This window comes from Siphateles boraxobius, unplaced genomic scaffold, assembly GCF_051911475.1.
Source record: "Siphateles boraxobius isolate OS27281-9 unplaced genomic scaffold, OSU_SipBor_1 66, whole genome shotgun sequence".
Classification (NCBI taxonomy): domain Eukaryota; kingdom Metazoa; phylum Chordata; class Actinopteri; order Cypriniformes; family Leuciscidae; genus Siphateles; species Siphateles boraxobius.
In genome coordinates, this window is record NW_027509193.1 from 33,243,792 (window position 1) to 33,264,641 (window position 20,850).

At 37.1% G+C, this 20,850-nt stretch overlaps 1 protein-coding gene across 1 annotated transcript in view; it reads left to right on the plus strand.

Annotated features, from left to right (window-relative positions):
• Positions 1-20,850, plus strand: part of coro7 (coronin 7) — a 159,084-nt gene that overhangs the window by 57,874 nt on the left and 80,360 nt on the right. Inside the window, exons 8-9 of the mRNA XM_077213737.1 lie at positions 3,014-3,097; positions 3,237-3,319. Coding sequence (XP_077069852.1) covers positions 3,014-3,097; positions 3,237-3,319 — 167 coding nt within the window. The remainder of the gene's footprint in view (positions 1-3,013; positions 3,098-3,236; positions 3,320-20,850) is intronic.

Consider the following 20,850-nt stretch of genomic DNA (forward strand, 5'->3'; position numbering starts at 1 on the left):
TGGTCAAAAAACGAGGTGTGTTCAGGCGCATTGTTGACGCGTTGCTATTTTGAGGCAACTGAAATAGACTACCAAATTTTTTTTTGTTTAAAGAGCACGTTAGTAATATGCGCCTATAGGCGTGTCCACAACGCGCGTACACTTTGTCCCGTAGATGGTCTGTTTGAGTGATTTAACCTCACGCACGATCAGATCCATTTCCTCTCTTGAGAAGCGTTCAGTTTCTCCGCTTGCAAATTACATCATGTAAATAGCGAATCCGCCATGGCGCGAGCGCAACTCAATTTTAAAGGGAATGGGAGATGAGACTCTGATTGTTTTTTTGCACGTTACGCCCAAAACACACCCATTACTCATTAAGAGAATAGAGACAACCCTTTTAGACCGTGCGTCGACCATTTTCCCAGTCGTTAAACTAGCAAAAGTGCACTTGTGCACTTGTGCCCTGCACTTAGATCGTTAAAATAGGGCCCTTAAAGTCTAACATTAGAATTTTGCAGTCTTTTGTCCAGTTCAGTTTTCCAGAGTAGGTGTTGGCTATTCAGGTCAGAATGATCGAAGCTGTAGAGGAAATCACTGTTATTAGTGTGTGAATGTGTGTGGAGTGACTCCTCCTAAACTACAGCGAACGGAGATAAAATTCCATTCTGATGAAATCAATAACTGCTCGCATCCAAACTCAGATCTTTTCCTCCACACCCAAACTTTCTCTGGTCACTCTTCAACCCATCAGATCAATACGCCAGCTTCAAAAACATGGAAATAATCTTCACATTAGTGACTTTAGTCAGTGATTATGTCTGACTATCTCAGGCTGTTTTTCCTGTTACAGTTTGTTTTAAGGTGTTTCATTGAGGACAAATCCTGTGTAGTTAAAGTGTAGCGATACATCAGGTAATAGATGATATGTTCACTGGATAAATACAAGTTAAGATCTCACCATAGACAATAATTCTCCACCGTTCTACTCTTGAAGCCGTGTTTTTGTAACAATCATAAGGCATAGGTTTGTATTTTTTTAATCTATCATGATGATAATTAATAATATTTAATATGGGAAATATCTGGAATTAACCGAGAGTCAAAGTGAATACGTGGATGTCCAAATTGAATTTGTGGCATGAAGAAAAAGTCTCATCTTTCAATGTTTTTGCTGTCCATTTTACATGATTTATTTACGAGCTCCTGACACATTCTGAAACATTGGCGTTTGCACAGTGTTGTTTTTCCATAAGTTCAGAGATATATACAGTATTTATTATATATATATATATATATATATATATATATATATATATATATATATATATTTATTTATATATGACAGAGAGTGAATAGCCTATATATATTATGAAAATATATTGGTATTATAGATTTAAAATATATTTATGTAAATAAATATTTGCCTATTTGTTTTTATATATTTTCAAAACATTTAATACATTAATTCGATCATTTATTCATTAATTCATTAATGCATTCATTCATTCTTTTATTCATTCATTTATATCAGGAAAATATATTGGTATTATAGATTTAAAATATATTTATGTAAATGCATTTTGAATATACTATAACTATTGGCCTATTTTTAATATATCTTCAAAACATTTAATTAATTAAATTAATTAATTCATGCCTTCATTCATGGATTAATTCAGTCAAGCTTTCATTTATTTATTCATTTACTGTAAGCTTTCATTTATTCATTTATGTCTTTATTCGTTCTTTCTTTCTTTCATTCATTTATTATTTTATAAATGCCTTCATTCATGTATGCATTCATTCATATATTTATCCATATATTCATTCATGCCTTTATTTGTTCATTCATTAATCTATTTTTTTATCAGTTACTTCATTCATGTCTTCAATAATGTATTCTTTAATTAATTAATTCATATATTCATTCATGCATTTCTTTTTTCATTCATTTATTCATTTATTCATGCCTTCATTCATTTATTCATGCCTTTATTCATTCATGCATGCATTCATGTTCCTTCAGTCATGCCTTCATTCATTCATTCACTCACACATTCATTTATGTGACTATTGTCTATTTATTTTATTAATACTTTCATACATTCGCCCGTTTATTCATTAATGCCTTCATTCATTCAAGCATTTATTCATGTCTCCATTTATTCATATTCATTCATTTATTCATGCATTTATATTCATTCATTCATCCATTCACTCACATATTTGTTCATGTCTTATGTATTTGTTCATTCATTCATACATTCATTCATGCATGCATCCTTCCAACTTACAATTTTGAGTTAAGTGAACTTGTAAATGGTTTCTACAACTTGACCTATATTTATCCCAGAAAGAACGTCGCTGGTAAACATTATAACGTTGTGGATCCACTATCTAGACTAGCTCTAACCAGGATAAACCGGCCTGGAAATTCAAGCTAGACCCTTGGCTTTTGACCTTTCAAAGTTAATGTCTTAGTTGTGCAGAAATACACACTGCCTTTAGAAGTACTCTGCATCAAACGCAGTCCGACATCTTTTCCCATCATTTGAACTGTTTTGCCACTCGTGATTATGGCAGTGCTGTTATAAAAGCATCATTATGATGTTAGGGTGATTTAGCCGTCTGTCAGAGGGCAGATGTCATTGACTTCACAGACAAGCCCTGATCTGCTCACTAACACACAAAGGCATCTTTAAAGGACAGGAAGAGGAGTTTTTTTTGTTAGGTGTCAATCGTTCAGTCATCGGGGGTTCGCTGCAGACCGCTGGCGGACATTTGCTTTCAACACTCTCCATTCATCTCAACCCCCAGTCTATACAAACCTCTGCTATGCTTATCTCTAAATGATAAAGCAGTTTTAAAGCATTTTGCTTTATTCGTACTTGCGTTTAAAATTTAGCATTACGTGTTCATTATCAATTCTTGGTTAAAGCATGTGGCCTATTTTTATGAATATGTCATACTTCAGTTATTATAATAATAAAAATGAGTGTTATGTCTCATGTGTCTGTCTTTGTCTCCACAGTGTGTCCAGGGACATCAGGCTAATAGAGACTCTCGTGTACTTTGGGTCAAAAATGACAACTTGCTCACTACTGGCTTTAACCAGGTAATTTTGAAGTTTTCTACATACTTAAATGTACAGTTACTGTAATGTAGATTGTAGTATTACTTCACTAATTTACTCTGAGTTTTCTTGTCCAAAGTGTTAATGTAGAATGTAATGTGAAATGCACCTGTGCTTGCAGGTGAGGCAACAGGAAGTGAGACTCTGGGACAGCAGGAAGTTGACCTCCTCTCTCAGCTCGCTGTCTTTGGCCACCTCCAATGCGTAAGTCAAAGCACACAAGTCAAAGTTAGTGTGGCGGGATTTTAACTGCTTTTTTGTGGTTTCTGTGGGAAGAAAATGTGCAATCTGCAGGTGTATAAATGCGTGCGTTGGAAAACAGAACAGAACAAAAGCCTTGTCTTTGAGAGTAACTTTGACTGCTTTTACATGCACATAGTTTATTAATCCTTTATTCTGGGAAAATGTATGTATATAGTTATGTACATGGTAATCGTCATATTACTATATAAATATAATAAACTGAGGCATGCACGTTAAATACTGGAGATGCTTTTGCCATTTCTTACAGTGCATTGTTAGTAATTTAATCAATGCATTCATTCTCATGTAAAAGCACAATAAATGGCAAAAAGCAGGCCTATTATAATGCTTTCTCCCATCTGTACATTGATTCATGTTCATGTCTTTTAATATTTTAATATTTAGTATTCACACTTCTGTTTATAAGTTTGGGATTTTGTTTGTGGAAAATATATATACTTTTATACAGCAAGGATACATTAAATTGAAAAAAAGTGACAGTAAAGACATTTATAATGTCAGTAAATGCTGTGCTTTTGAAATTTCTACATTGATAAAAATCAGAAATGTGTCTTGAGCATCAAATCATCATATTAGAATGATTTCTGAAGGATCATGTGACACTGAAGACTGGAGTAATGATCCTGAGAATACAGCTTTGATCACAGGAATAAATTAATTTTTAAAATATATTACAATAGAAAACAGTATTTTAATATTTTACTGTATTACCGTTTTTACTGTATTTTTGATCAAATAAATGAAGCCTAGGTGAGAATAAGAGAAAATCTCACAGACTTCAAACGTTTTAACAGCAGTGCATGATGAATTCCCAGTCATAATATGATTGGGATATATAGTTAAAAAGTAATATAATTAAGTACAATTTCTATAATTGAATTAGGAATATTCTTCTGCATGTGAAAGCAGCCATTGAAAGAGCTGGTTCAGGAAACAGAAGGTTTTCTCTCAGTGTCGTGTTATTTTTGAAGTTTGTCTGTGCGCTGTGATTCTGATGCGTGTTCACAGAAGGAGCCTGTAGGAAAAGCGTGGTTTACCGGGTCTGTTGTGGCGGCCGGTCAGCCGTAGAGGTGTGCATGGAGCGAACGGAGTGATGATTTTCCATGCGCAAAGACACGGATTTGGTCTGTGAGCAATGCTTTGTTTGTGTGGTTTACAGAGTCAGTCCTTAAACACCCACCTCTCCTGGTTTGACCTTATTTCCTCTGGTCAGACGGATAACGGCTTCTCTGTGTGGCGATAAAATCCCCCTCATACAGAAACCCCTTATGGTATGCGCCATTGTAGGAGATTATAGGATCCATGAATATTTCACAGGATCACAGAAGAATTGTTTCTACAGCCAAATTGTGTCGCCCATTCGATTGAACTGGAAAATGTGAAACAATCGAGCTGGCGGCCATCTCGAAGCGGTTGCGATTCTTTTCTTGACTGGTTAGAGGTGGGATGAAGTATTTACCATTGTTGTATTATTGGTTGACAGAGGAGAGCCAGATCATCTGGTGTCAAGCTGTCCGACATTCTTACATTTTCCACGTGTCAACACCTGCATCGAGAGCAGTTAACACTTCAGTTCACTCCTAACAATAAAGGTTCCAGTGACCCCTTTTCCATCAAAATGGTGCCAATGAAGCTGGATGCTTAAAACTGCGGTGTTTCCACTGCAGAAAAGGCGGCTTCGGGCCTGAAAAACTAGATTGCTCACATAATCACCAATTTACATTATTTACACTGTAAATGCATGTTTAGTTCACGGACAACAGCTCCAGCCACTTTATTTTACCTGTCTGTTAAAGGTAAAATATTTCTAACAAATATTATATATGTGAATTGATTGCTGTGAATTTTATATTATATTTTTATTATATTTTAGTTGTTTTATTTTTTTTCTATTTATTTTATTTTCATTTTATTATTTTATTTTATAGTAACTACTGTGCATAAAATGTTACTAACACATATTATAATGTGAATTGATTGCTGTGAATTTTATTTTATATGATACTTTTTATGATGTTTTATGTCATTTTTTTCTGTTTATTTTATTGTATTTTAACTTAATTTATTTTTATTATTATTATTTTTATTTTTTTTATAGTAACTTCTGAGCATTGCATGAAACAACTCATAGTTGCATAAAGATGCTTGTTTTCAAAACTCCTGTAAACAGTCAGTTTATTTTTTCAAAGTAGTCCCAGCATCCCTGTAATGTCTTTGTTTAGTTTCTTGGCTCATTTTCTAAAGTGAGCATTGGCATAATCCTCACGTCTTATAACTTTTTTGATGTGTATATATATATATATATATATATATATATATATATATATATATATATATATATATATATATATGAGACTATTTCAGAGACACTTTTTTTATCCACTTATGTTTGGCTGTATTGACTCCAAATATTAGGGATTATAATGGATTGTCAGTTGTATTTAAAATCTCATGCACACGACCACCAGATGTGAGCAAGAGCCTTATTTCCATCCTTCCAAATGTCTTTCCCTTTTTGTTTTTTCCCACTCGTCCACCATCTATTCCTCTTCCCGTCTTTCAGCTGTACTGTTTCAGTGTCCATTTAAAAACTCGCCTGCTTTTTCATAATCTCTTCTTTTCAGTTCATATCAGAGCGGATGTAGTGAAAGCTTATCCTGCATCCACACTTTTACTCTTCATTTCCCTAGTTTTATACTTTAGGACCGGCGGCTTGGAGCCGAGTTTCTCTGCGCTTAATTGCTCGACTGGTTGCGATCCAGGACAAACTGGAATCAAGAAGTAAATTGAGGGGAAAATGCAATCACCACTTCCCCTCGCTAGCAAACAGGAGGTCAGCTGTTGTCTGGTATCTGAAAATGTGTAGCGTAACAAGCCAAGAGAGATAATGCTAGTGCTCTTTACTTCTTCCGTTCAGATCGTAATCTTGGTCTCTGGCAATGCCCGCGACACGAACTGATGTCTCACCCCATTACCGTTGCAATACCAGCCAGATAATCACCTTATTACCACTAAGACATAATCACAATGCTATTATGTTTTATTGAGACTGTGTATGGGAGAAAACGTAATTTATAAAGTTGCTAGAGTTTTACTGGAGCAATGATCCCTACACTATCTTTAACAGTCATGTTTGATAGCTATATCTACTTGTTGATAAAGCAATAGGACTGGGATTTATACTGAAATGTAATGGGTCTGTTGAGGCAGGATCACGCTGCTAAACCTCTTTACGTTCATAAATGAACATGGCTACAAGTAACGGCCCTCCTGTGGCTCTTAGTCCTTAAGAGGAATTACCCTTTAGTTTGCTTTGTTTATTAACGATTTTATAGTTCATGTCTGTTTCGTGTTGTGATTTACTGTGCAGCCAAACATTGTGGCACCCTTTGGTTTTTTTTGTTATGAGCTGTTTCTCGGAAACGGATGGAAAGTAGGCTGATTAAGTATGTAATGTTTGTAATTCTGCAATAGTTTGGAACTGGATGAATTGGAGTTTGCACAAAGAGTCAAAACAAAGCCTTGGATCAAAAAATTTGACTTTTGGACAAGGTACCATGTTGTTTTTAAGGTTTTTAAATATATTTTTGGACACGTAGCATGTTTTTGAAGTACCTTGGAGTACTTCACAAATAGCATGGTACAGGAATATGAATCTCGTCTAGTACCATGACACACACACACACACACACACACACATACACACACACACACACACACACACACACACACACACACACACACACACACACACACACACACACACACACACACACACACACACACACACACACACAGCTGAAGTTGGACTTGTTGGTTAATGGATGGGTGGTTTAATTGGAATGGAGGATAACAGTCATCATGATTGTTTTCCATATTGAACTGATTTTAATCTCAATTGGAGCTTGTTGCGTTCTACACCCCCACCCCTGTCAACTCCCCCACCTCATAAACATAATTATAATGACTTTAATTGGACCTTCTGGCCCGGGTGCAATCAGCAAACTTTATAATTTCACTCAATTGCAACCAGCTTTTTGAGTAAACATTGGCAGAGTAGTTCACAATCCCATTTGGGCTCTCTGGAGAGAGACTTCCTCTCTAGGACATAAACTCAGGGAGGACTTTTGCGGACAGGCAGTTGATAATCGAAATGCTGTTTTGTGGCTGTTCTTCCTTATAGTTGGTCTTGCTATGGGGAATGGAGATCTGAAATGAAGGTCTGCTACTTTTGTAGCTCAGAAACCATAAACTCAGCAGGAGGCTTGAGTTTCACTTGCTAATTGTCCACAGTTGTTGGAAATATCCACAAATATATGCATCCATGCGTACTCCTTACACGAAATTGCATGTATCTTTGTCCAACTGTGAAGCATTTGAGAGTTTTAAGTGTTCCTCTTCCTCACCAAACTCTTGATTTTATAAAGGTCTCTAGTCACGGGCGTAGTTTTAGCGCAGAGAGCGGACACGCCCCCAGCGTTTGAGAGCCGAGACTACTCATTTTTTCAAGATGTTGATAGCTTATTTGATGTACTTGCCGGCTTTTTTATCATTCAAATTTGGCTGGTTGGCTAATAACAATTCTCTATGGTGTGACAAACTCAGAACACATACTCAATTTTGACTTTACAGGGACTTTAATGGACAAAATAAGCTTATGCAATTTACATATGAATGCGACCAGAGACAAGAAAACATACAAAGAGCATCAGCTTTCGTTTCTGCTCTGACAGACGCAAGACCAGCCGAACGCTGTGAGTGTGTGTTAGAAATCAGGAATGGTGAGAGAACATTGTGCTTAGTACATTTTTCATGGGTTTCGTACATTCTTGGTGCGTTTTTCATCTTCAAACCAAACTTGGGTCTCCAGCCAAAATTTAAATCCTGTCTGTCTAGCGCGCTTCCCATGTTTACGCATTAAGTCAGTAGGCGGAGAGTAGACGGTCTTTTGTGGCTGTTCGAACACATTTGACCACATGAGCGTTTACACTACAAAACATCCGGTCAAATGTGTTTTCGACTACAACTGGAAGTGGTTGAAAGTGGACAAGCTCAACATGTTTAAGACCCCGGTTACACCTGTATTTAGCCGCGTCCACTTGTGATCTGATCGACCAAAACGCATCTTAATACCAGGTGTGAACAGGGCCTTAGAGTAAACATTGGCAGCGTAGTTCACAATCCCAATTGGGCTCCCTGTAGACTTACTTCCTTTAGGAGACAAACTTGTGGCGGACAATCACACCCGGACAGGCAATTGATAAGGCTATGGAGTTTAGTGGCTGTTTGTTCCTTATACTTGGTCTTGACTTTGGGAATGTTGGTCTGAAATGAAGGTCTGCTGCGAATGTAGCTCTAAAACCATAAACTCAGCAGGAGGCTTGGGTTTTGCTAGCTAACTGTATTGCTGCAAATATTCACAAATATACAGGGTATGCATCAATTCATAATCTCAACATGCAATTGCATGAATCACTGTCCCAACTGTGTAGTATTTGAGATGTATGAGCTTTTTTATTTAGTACAGGCCTCTAGAGAACCGGAAGCCTGTAGCTTCTTCTCAACCGAGGACGTGTTGTAGCTGTTGAAAGCAAGCGAGAATACCAACTCCTGATCTCCACAGGTCTTCCATGTTGAGTTTTGAGTGTGTTTAACAGGGTCTCAGGGGTTTGGGTGGGGTTTGTTTATTTTTGCTTGCCCATTCGTTCTGCTCCGGCCACGGCACGCTCAGGCATCTGCTGTAATCGATCCAAGCATCCTTTAATCAGCAGGATTGAGGGGCCTCACTAATAAACGCTCTGCTGCTTAGATGCCACCTCCCCCTCCCCCCTTCCCGCTTCCCAAATCAAACCCAGATGAAACTGTAAGGCCTGGATTACCGGCAGCTGTACTCGGAGCACCAGCGTTCAAAAAAGAGGGGGAACGTTGTGTTTACGTTTGGCGTGTGTTGGGCCGACTATACAGTAGTTTCATTTTCCTCCCTCTGTGCTCTTTTCTGCTGTCAGTTCATTTTCTTTTGAGCTACTTTGCGTAGATCGAGCCAGAGCGGGCGGGCGAATGGGTGAGTTTTCGGGTGCTGTGGTCGCGCTCAGATCTGGTCATGGAGGTCACGTCGGGATTCAGATCCCATGTGTTGAGGTGAAGCGGCCACAATTTGGAGGCCGACTGGTGGGTCAGTAGAATCTGTTAGTCATTTTGAGGCTTTTAGTTTGGAGGAATAAAGACTTTGACAGCAATTGGGAGGCAATGGGGAGCAGTTTTTTGTTGGAGACATGGTCTGAAAAGGTTTATGGGGCTGAGGTGGAAAAAGTGGGGCCGCCAAAATGTGGTACAGTACCACGGTTTTCTTTTCTCCAGAGCTTGTGTAAGCTGTCAAAAACTCACTTGTTTTTGCCCTCGTCTGCACTTTTTTTTACCTGATGACCTCCAATCCACAGTCCAACTCAAACGCAATGGGATTCCAATTAAAGGGCGCATGACGAGGACTAATAAAGATCTCTTGGGCCTTTCTGGAAGATGAATGTGGAAATATTTGACAGCTGGCGGTTAAAATCCCCCCATAAATCCCCACCGTCTTTGTATCCGTCCTGCAGGTATTTTCAAAGTGTCTGTGGAATAAGTCCCTTTCTGTGCCTTTGAAAAAGAATAACAAAAAGTAAAAGGAGAAGAAAAACACTCCCTTTTCCACCTTTTTCTTCTTGCAAATATGGTTTTAATTAGGAATTTTGTCCTCCTTCCATCCACTGAGCTGTTGTTATTCTTATGTGGCTTTTTAAACTGTCCTGATGCTGGTTTGTTGGGTGGGAATTGTTTTGTATTGTTCCATCTGGCTTTTGGCTGTGTGTTAATAAACTTATTACAGTATTAGCTTTCTCATTTGTAGTAGCGTGTTTGAAGAGTCTAACAATGTAAATGTATAAGAGCATCTCCCCGTTGCCCCATATACAGCCGTTAATGGCCATGTGTTGAATACATCTTTTCATGATGACATTCAACCATTTACTGTTCTGTTTCTAGTGGATTGTATATCAAAGTACCAAGCAATGTTATAAAAACCATAAATATATATAAATTGTGATGTTGTGCTTTTATTTTGGAAATTAATCAAATCAATGTTTTTATTTTATTTTCAATATTCTGTTATATTTTTACATTGTTTTACAAAACCAATATATTTTACTAAATATATTTATTTATATTATGGTTTAATTTAGCAAATTAATCAATTCAATTTAAACTATATATATATATATATATATATATATATTATTTATTTATTTATTTATTTTTTAAAATAGAATAAATATCTGACTTTTAATATTTTGATAATAATAATATTTTAATATTTTGAAAAAATTTTTTTTAAATTGTAATATAATTTTATGTGTTTATGATTATTGTTTTTTATAATTATATGAAACTTGGAAATATCAGTGATTTTTAATTGTAAAGTTTTATTTTGGGTAGGAATCAGATAAAATGAATAATAATAATTATTAATATGATCATCATCATTATATATTATCATTATCTCATATATTATCAGTATCATCGTTATATTATTGTTGTATATTATTATTGTAAATATCAGAAAATATTAACATTGTGGTTTTATTCTATGTATTTCATGTACTTTTGCACTCCATGGTACAGTGATGGAATCAAATGTTATTGTCAATAGTTATGTAGATATATGATATGATGGTATAAACTGAACTACAGTATTCCCGTCGCTCAAACAGCGGAGTTAGCATTTCTCTGTCCCCACTATATATCCCTCTATTCCTTTGTATGTCTTTTTCCAAAGTGTCTGTGGGTTGGAACTTGGTTTTGAATGGATTGTAGCTGCGTGTTGAACGACCGTCCTCCACACACGGACTCCAGGACTAGTGTTTTTCACATTAGTGAATGGTTTCCTGCACTGCCTGGACCACAGTGGACACACACACACACACACACACACACACACACACACACACACACACACACACACACACACACACACACACACACACACACACACAAAAATACAAACACACACACACAAAAATACAAACACACGCACACACACACACACACACAAAAATACAAACACGCACACACACACACAAAAAAAAATACAAACACACACACACACACACACACACACACACACACACACACACACACACACACACACACACGTCTGGTTCGCTATCTTTGTGGGGACTCTCCATAGGCATAATGGTTTTTATACTGTACGAACTGTATATTCTATCCCCTTACACTAATCCTACCCCTAAACCTCACAGAAAACTTTATGCATTTTTACATTTTCAAAATTCAAAGTTTAGTAGATTTATTAAACCATTTCCCTCGTGGGGACTGCTGGCTGGTCCACACAATGTTGGTGATTTCAGGTTTTACTATCCTTGTGGGGACATTTGGCTAATATAAATAAAGGCACACGTTATACACACACACACGCACGCACGCACGCACACACACACACACACACACACACACACACACACACACTAACACACACACACACACACACACAAACTCAAACACACACACACACACAAGGTGGCGCTGTGAATGTGATGGGGTTTATTTGTCCGTAGAATAACAGGAACACATTAGTGTCAATAGAACAGCCGCTCAATTACTCGAGCGCTTTGATGGACGTTTATCCCGGGCGTTTGTGGACACACCTGGCCATCATGCTCTGTTTCCACTGGTCATTATATCAGACATGAGCAACACACTGTGCTTGTCTTTTACAACTTTTCTTTGGCTGATTTCAGATGGCTTGAACTTTCATATGGAACAATACATCCATGCGGTGGTTTCATATATTCAGCTCCTCATGCGTAATGGCCGTAAGTCAATCACCTGCTTGCCGTCGAGGGTGAGCGGAAGAAGTTGAGACTTTAATGAGATTCCCAACTTCATCCAAGTGGGACGTGGGTGGGAAACCAAAGAATTTCATCATGGTGAGAGCCAAAGGCCGAAAGAAAAGGTGGAGAGGCGCTTTTAAAAGAACAGCAGCGGCCCATTCATGAAGAGTTTTCCTCTCTGTTTTGTTCGTTATGCTAAAATGGAGATTGAAGGGCTTTAACTTGATGTTAGCTTTCAGAAAAGTCAGTTAGTTACTGTAGCTGGTTTGTGCTTTATGTGTTATGGCATGATGGTTATGTGTGGTTGAGGATCTTATGGTCAGGAGCACTAGTATGTGAATAGCTTCATGTTTAATGTGTTTTGCCTATTAATGTGTTAATAGGTTTTTTTTATGTGGCTGGTTTAAATTTGAGCAGCCATGTGCTGATAATCTTAAAAGACAGTTTTCATCAGCCTGACTTGTGCTATAAAATAGATGAATGGGGAATATACGTACACACAATGTTCTGCTCAAAGACTAGCACAAATCACAGCGTAACATCCACATTGGAGCATGATTATAGTCCTGTTTTATTAACCACTGTCATGCTGCCGTGTGTGTGTGTGTGTGTGTGTGTGTGTGTGTGTGTGTGTGTGTGTGTGTGTGTGTGTGTGTGTGTGTGTGTGTGTGTGTGTGTGTGTGTGTGTGTGTGTGTGTGTGTGTGTGTGTGCCTAGCACGCTTGACTACTGCTATGTAGTCATGAACTCTTTACACACGCTCAAACAAAAACACCGGAGCTTTAACTCTTTTGCACATCTTTGTTCAGGACCTATAGAAATCCGCAGACAGAAGACGTGCGCGTTTTGTTCAAAGTCCATCATCCCTCAAGCGCCCATTATGTCTCATCTTTGTCCTCGTTCCTGTTCAGTGGCTTTCCAGTTTCCATTATGCTTTGGGTCTGTCTGTCCGAGCATCTTGCGTCTCTTCTCATACCATGGTCTGGGTGAATACTCGATTCTGATTGGCTGCAGTGTGTCCATTAAAAAGTGATAAAGGAGTTCTGGTGAAACTGACTGTTTATCGTTCGAAATGAGTAAATAAATGTGCTGGCTAAATTAGCTGTGAGTAACCATGGCAACAGGCAGTCAAAGTATCCGTTTACAATTTACTGTATCAAAACAAACATCTAGTTAGCCATTATACATAGCCTAAAAAATAACTATGCCTACCTGTGTGTTTTAATTATAGGTAAAAAAAGAAAAGAAAAGTGTAATGCCCATGGCTAGACAAGCCTAACAAATACGTTAACTCTCTGGCTCGTAAGTTAGCTAAACTGAAGGGTTCTACGAGCTGTGCGGACTATAAATATCTCCGGTTGCTAAATAAACCGTCAGGCGTAACGAGGGAATCCAAGTTATGGTTTGTAAAAACTTTAGATTTCGATTGTAAAACGAATTAAAATAAAAACTAATGTTTTAAAAATGTGTTATTCGGCAAGTGACCATGGTATAAGCGGGTTAATACCCTTCGAGGTGTCTATTGTCTAGGTTTTGATGGACTTCGGCGGGGACCTCCGCTGCGCGTCGGGCGGTTGACCTCTCGCCGTCGTCCATTCTGACAATGGACACCTCGAAGGGCATTAACCCTTACTTATGTCTTTACTATATTTGAATTTATTCTCCAAACCTCCAGGTTGTTGTAGTTTTTCATTTTTGTTTTTTTATGTTAAAGTCCCCCTGTGGTTAAAACCAAGGTTTTAATATTGTTTTATGTCTATTTGATGTTTTTAATATGCTGTAAGACAAACCATGTGTAAAATCATAAGTCAACACCATTGCTGATCATTTTCTCCTTAAAACTGCAGTGAACCGAAGACAATCTCAAAAACACGGTTAGGCATTTTTTTGGGAAAAAACTATATGGAAAAAACGCTTAAATATGTAATTTTGGTGATTAAAGATGAGTTTAAGGGATACGATTATTGACTAATGGGGGACTTTAAGTAGTTTTTTTTTATTATTTATTAATAAATTAATTTTTAATTTAAAAAAAATATATATTTTATGGCTGCCGAAGTTAACTACACTAACTAGTAAAACATTTGTTTAACGCCTTTACATTTTTTCTGCACAGTCTAGTGTAATTTCTATCTGACATTTTTGTTTAATGCTATGCATATCATTAAATAAAATTACAATAAAAATAGATATTTATATTGTTATTAGTATTATAAAAATGTACTTGAGTTTAGTTAAAAAAAAATATAAAATTAAAATAAAAAACAGATATTTATATTTTTTATTAGTATAATGAAAACGTAGCCTACTCTATTTTGTATTTTTGTACCATGAATGTTAGCTTTTATTTTTATTTCAATTTCATTAAGTTTTTGTTAAGGATGATAACATTTGTCTGGCTGGACCTGTCCCTTATTTTTCGTCTTCCATGAGAAGACTTTTGCTGAGACGTTTCGCACTGGCGCTCCTTTAGCTCAGTTATGAATGTCTGTCTTGTGTTGCAACGTCTTTTTGTACTTTCCCCTGTATATAACACTCTTCTTGTGTGCTAGCGGGCGGTGAGACCACACTATCCCGAAGCCCACCGGACAAAAACTGCCCCTCGATTTAAGCAAGATGGAAAAGAGTTTAAAAAAGAAAGGCTTCTTTTAAAAGCAGAAAACCCCCTGTCGTACAGTGCGCACCCATGCACAAACATGACACTTATCTCAACCCGTAATCTTGCAAAACCACCTTACTGGAGGCGGCCCCGAATAAACAGACACCTATCCATGTGAGCGAGGACGGGAAATGAAAAACCCTGGCTGCAGGAGCTCCAGTGTTGACCTTCGTGCGGTTCATTTTAAATTACATCTCTTCAGAGGTAAAAATGTTGCGGTGAGGATCTGACTTTCCCTCATGCTTCTCTCTCTCTCAGGAGATGGATTTAGAAGCTGTTGTGGTCGGGGGGCATTAGGGCTGATCTGCATTTTCCACAGGGGAGTGTTTCGGCGTCTCCCTCTCGCGCCCGCGGCGTCAGGCTCGAGGTGGACGCTGGTATTTGTGCAGTGCGGTGCCACACATTTGCCTCACTCCTTTTGGCGGACTTATTACAGATCAGAACAGCCCATCTGAACCACACACTCGTGAGCCAGGCCGTGCCGCGGTGGGCTGGTGGAGTGCGGCCTTGAGTATGCTTACAAAACCCCGTTAAAACTGGATGGAACTGGCCATTTTTGGCCTTTTTGCCATGTTTCGAGATGGAGATATTCGAGAGAGGACTGTTCAGTGTGTGCCAGCAGCGAGGCCACACCGTTTTACATGGGTCCTCCTTAAAACAAGATACATTTACTTGAGAAGTAACACTGTATGCGATATCAAGGCTTATTTTCGTACGAGTGCATTTTGTCATTGCACTGGCAGATTGTTTTTCACTTTTTTTAAACTTGCTTTTGTTTTTAACTTTCTGAGCATCAAAGAATCCTAAAAAAAAAATGTTTTCAACATTGATAATAATAATTAATGTTTCTTGAGCATCAAATCATCACATTAGAATGATTTCTGAAGGATCATGTGACACTGAAGACTGGAGTAATGATGCTGGAAATTCAGCTTTGATCACAGGAATAAATTATTTTTTTAAATATATTAAAATCCAAAACAGTTATTTTAAATTGTAATAATATTTCGCAATATTACTGTTTTTTGTTGTATTTTTAATTAAATAAATACAACATTGGTGAGCATAAGTGACTTATTTTAAAAACATTAAAAATCATACCGATCCCAAACTTTTGAAAGGCAGTGTGTGTATGTATATATATATATATACACACACACACATATATGAGTTTTCATTCATTTCATTCTGAACCAGTTTGTTTTTCCATAAAACACAAAAGGAAACATTTTGAAAAATCTAATTACTCTTTTTCCATAAAAGGACAGGTCACTCAACATTGACTATAGCTGTCAAGCTCCCAAAAACATAATATAAGTAGTCTAAATGTGTCATGTGCTAGATTCAGAAGGATACGATTGCTCTTTGTGTGAACAGACTAAATTGAAAATCATTATTCACTGACAATCTTCCTAAACTGTCATATGTCATTAACAATTGTGTACTTTACAGATTAAAAATGACCAGGTTTGATGCAATGGACACCTAAACTGAATTGGTTTTCACTTGTGTTGTAAGCAAAAACGTTGTGTTAGTTCGAATTTTGCAATTTCAGAAGTGAAATGAACCCGAATCTCAGTCTGTTCCTCGCACAAAGCTATCATATCACTTCAGAAGACTTAAAATACATTGTTGTGTGGGAATAAGCGGAGTAAAGATTCTTACTTTTGTGTTTCATGGAAAAAATAACTACATAAAGGGTTTGAAAAGATATTGAATAAATCTTCCATTTTCTGCTTTAAGTCTAACAAGCTTATACTTAGAGGTTTAAAAACAGGGTTTCTGTATTTCTACATGATTTTTAGCGTTTGTTTCCTCCTTTTCCTCATCAATGTCATCCTTGTGCTCAGGTCTGATGGCTCTGCTTGTTTAAACAGCTTCTTAATTGGCCTGACAACATCTCATAAAGGTCATGTGCTTCCTGAGCTGCCATTCAGGCTCTCAGTGTGAATCAGACTTAGAGAGCATGTCAATGTCCAGACTCTTCCTGCAATTAAAGTCAAGCACATGCGCCTCTCTGAATTACCGCCTGCTCCGTGTGACTGGATTTTGAGCGTCTGTTTGTTGTATGGAGCTGACGTCCCGTTTATGAAGTGGTCGTATGGCGCTTGCTGGGGTCAGGACGGTCAGAGGTCACGTCTCCTCCTGGATCACGCTATAAGACGCTCTTTATGAGGAGCGCAGCGTGGGAGGGCTGATGCGTTTGTTGAGTTTGGGATTTAACTAGATTTGATGTTACGGCCCACCCAAGGATGTGTTATCAGAGTTTGTTTCGCTTTATTTCGCTCAAAATGATTGAATCTTAGAAGATCCCTTTAACTGTTGTGTGCATTTTAGATAAATATCACGTGTGCTCAAGGTAACCCACAATTCACATGAGGTATGCCTATGAAAAGTTATTATGATCTAATAACTAATATGATAAACAATATTGTTAATCGATACAGTTTTGTCTATTTTTAAACAAAATTACTCTTCCTAACTAAGTGGAATTGTGTGGTTTAAAAGAAATATGGACAAACCAGTTATTTTTGGTGAATTAAAACACACCATAGGAATCTTTACTGACTTTTCAGGCTTGAATTACATCTAATATTTGCAGTGTTGGGGGTAACGCATTACAAGTAACGTGAGTTAAGTAATCAGATTACTTTTCTCAAGTAATGAGTATAGTAACTCATTACTTTAAAATAAAAATTTTAGTTAATTTTTCAAATAAGTAACGCACGTTACTTTGTTTTCCCATTCATAGACTGAAGCAAGCCCAGCCCAGGTGAGAAAAAGTAACGCAACAGAAACTTAATGCATTACTTTCTATAAAAAAAAGTTACGAAGTAATCCACTTAGTTACTTTTTTAGGGAGTAATGCAATATTGTAATGCAGTAACTTTCCCCAACAATAGCATTGACTATATATTACATAAAAATACTAAAGAAATTAATAATGTTGTAGTATGTTTCATTGATTATTTTTAAAATACTATATTAGTGGAGTAATGTAGGGAATAGTGAATGAGGGTATAGGGTATATTTATTCGCTGAACTGAGCTTGCTACCTTGCACGAAGAGCAACATAGTAACGAAACGTGTTTGTCCGTTTAGGGCTACTGTAGAAACATGACGACACAATATGTCGACCTCCATAGTCGGGAGTGCCCGCGGTATATCTTATGTAGATATAAATGTCTCATTCTAAGGTAATAAAAACATAACGGTTCATTATGCAAGGTCTTTATACACCACTGAAAACATAGTTATGGATCTTATATTGCATGTCTGTCAATAGATCCTCAGAAATATTACACAATGCACCTTTAAGAATCATTCGTTCCAGAATTGGTTGTGCTCTCTTTTCACATTGTATATATATATATATATATATATACTTAAATAAACTAAAACCAAGTGACTTCTGAATCTACAATGTGAAAAGAGAGCACAACCAATTCTGGAACGAATGATTCTATATATATATATATATATATATATATATATATATATACCAGTTATTGGTTCTCAACCCTAATGTTTTCACATTTTCCAGGCGTTTTTTGTATTTCCAAGTTGGACACTCAAAGAAAAGAAACCTAAATATGAACACAGTAGGAAGATGAAGAACAGACCAATTTGTAATTCCCCGTAGGGTGAGTCCCATCTTAGACGGAGGTGACCAAAGACAGCTGCTTCTGATTCCCGCTCAAGCTTTGTCAGTGAGGGACAGTAAAGTATGAACACACACTTCATCTCTGTGCTTACAGCTGAGATATTGTTCTTTCATGAGCAGAAGCGAAGACTGCAGGCTGTGTTTCTACTGTCACGCTCTGAGCCCCTCTGAGCTTTACCACTTTATGAGGCCTGTGTTTACACTTTCACAAAGTGTGTATGTGTGTTCTCCAAGTCACCCGCAGTGCAAAAATGTGTGTCCTCGGGCTTCTTGTTGTAATTCAAGGTAGGCAGTGGCGTTGAGTTCACATCCTCTTGCCCTTCACAGCATTTCTTTTGTCTATTAATTTTTCACTACAAGACTAGAACGTTTGTTAATGAACTAGCCATGCGGGAAAAATATATAAAGTCACATTGTACACTAGCAAAGACCGGCCTGTTTGCGTAACAACTGACAAAAACTGTAAAACAAACTGTTTTGGAGGTTTATTTGATAAATGTACTGCAATATGATGTAAATTTAAGGGGAACATCATACAACATGGTTCAGTTGGTTAACTTTAGTTAATGCATTGACATTAAAATAGCTAATAAGTTTAAAGTCCCCCTGTGGTGAAAATTAAACTGAATCAGTTTCTGGTAAGAAAAGTCTATAAAAGACTGTATATGGCTGAATTAAACCAATATTTTTACTTGCCATTGTCCAGTGTTTACTACAGTAAAGACCGAATGGATCAGGTATTCGGAGCTGGTGCGAGTGAGTGGAGGCGGGGCTCATTTGCATATTCATAGATAAACGTATACTAAATGAAGCAAGGGTGTAGTGTTACATTCAAGCTATTGTAAGGCATGAAGAAATTATTTTCACAGGAATATTTTTTGGAATGTCATTTTGATAAAGATGAGTTTTAAGGGAAAAATATGATTGACTGTAGGGGGACTTTAAGTTTTTTATATTTAATTTCAGTTATCGGTTATTTATGGATATTTAACTTGTTTTTTATGGTTTTAGTTTTACTTTTAGTTAACTATATAATAACCCTGCATTGGACTACAACAAAATGGGCCTGTTGTTCAGGTGGTCTTTAACAGCCCTGAGGCGAAGGTAGTGATAATTAACTTATGTTTAAATTTCTGGTCTGCCAAGAACACATTCCTCGCCCAGAACCGAAGCTGGCCAGAAGACGTCCGTGAATCTGTTCTCGGCACAGCCGGCTCTGCTGATGTGGGTCCAGGTCATTAGGTTGCGAGACGTTATAAACATTGACTAATGGGGTTGTGTCATTTGTTTTCGGTTCAACTTCATGAGCTCACGCTTGCTTCATCGTGCCTGGTGCTGATTTGCATTTAAACCTCTGAAAACGTGTGAGATAATGCTGATGCAGATGTGTGAAAAATGAAACTCTTGTATTTCCTTGCTTGTCCTTATTCTAGAGCACGTTCTGCTGGTTGATGGTGCATCTAAGGATCTCCGTTCTGGGCCAAACACAGAACCAAATTGAGAACGAATGTCTGATAACGAAAGCCAGGCTTGTAGAATGATCTGGCATTCCCACGCTAGCGTTAACACACTTTTACACACGCTGCGGTCCTCCAGGTGAGCTCTCATTTGAGTCGGGTGTTGTGTTGGAAAGTTGATGCTTTGGATTTCAGAGATGGACTACGCCTCAAATTGGCAGCTGTGCTGGGCTTTATTACGTGTGGGCCGTTAATTGTTTTATTCCTTGAGTCATTCCGCCCTTTTCCAGCAGTGTTTCTCAGTATCCTGACAACAAACACCAGCAAATCGTTCTCAAAGCATCCTTTATTATTGTGTGTGGAAGATGCTGGACAGTCATTAGTGATTGAGAGCAGCTGTCTAGCTAGCAGACTAGCAGCATGATTATCTATCTATCCATCCATCCATCCATCCATCCTATTATTATTGATTTAATTTATTAATGTTACTTCACATTTGTTCATAGTAGCCTACTAATTATTTCTTTTTATAACATTTTAAATATTTATTAAACATTGATAAATAAAACCAATTAATTAATATAAATTATTATATATCTATTAGGGCTGGGAAAAGTAAAATAAAACAAATAAAATAAAAGTTTGTGTTTACATAATATATGTGTGTGCAGTGTGTATAATTATTTTGTATATATATAAATACACACACATGCATGTATATACTGTATATATTTATTTATAATTTATATTATATATAAATATACATTTTTTATATATAAATATAAATTTGTTCTTATATGTATACATGCA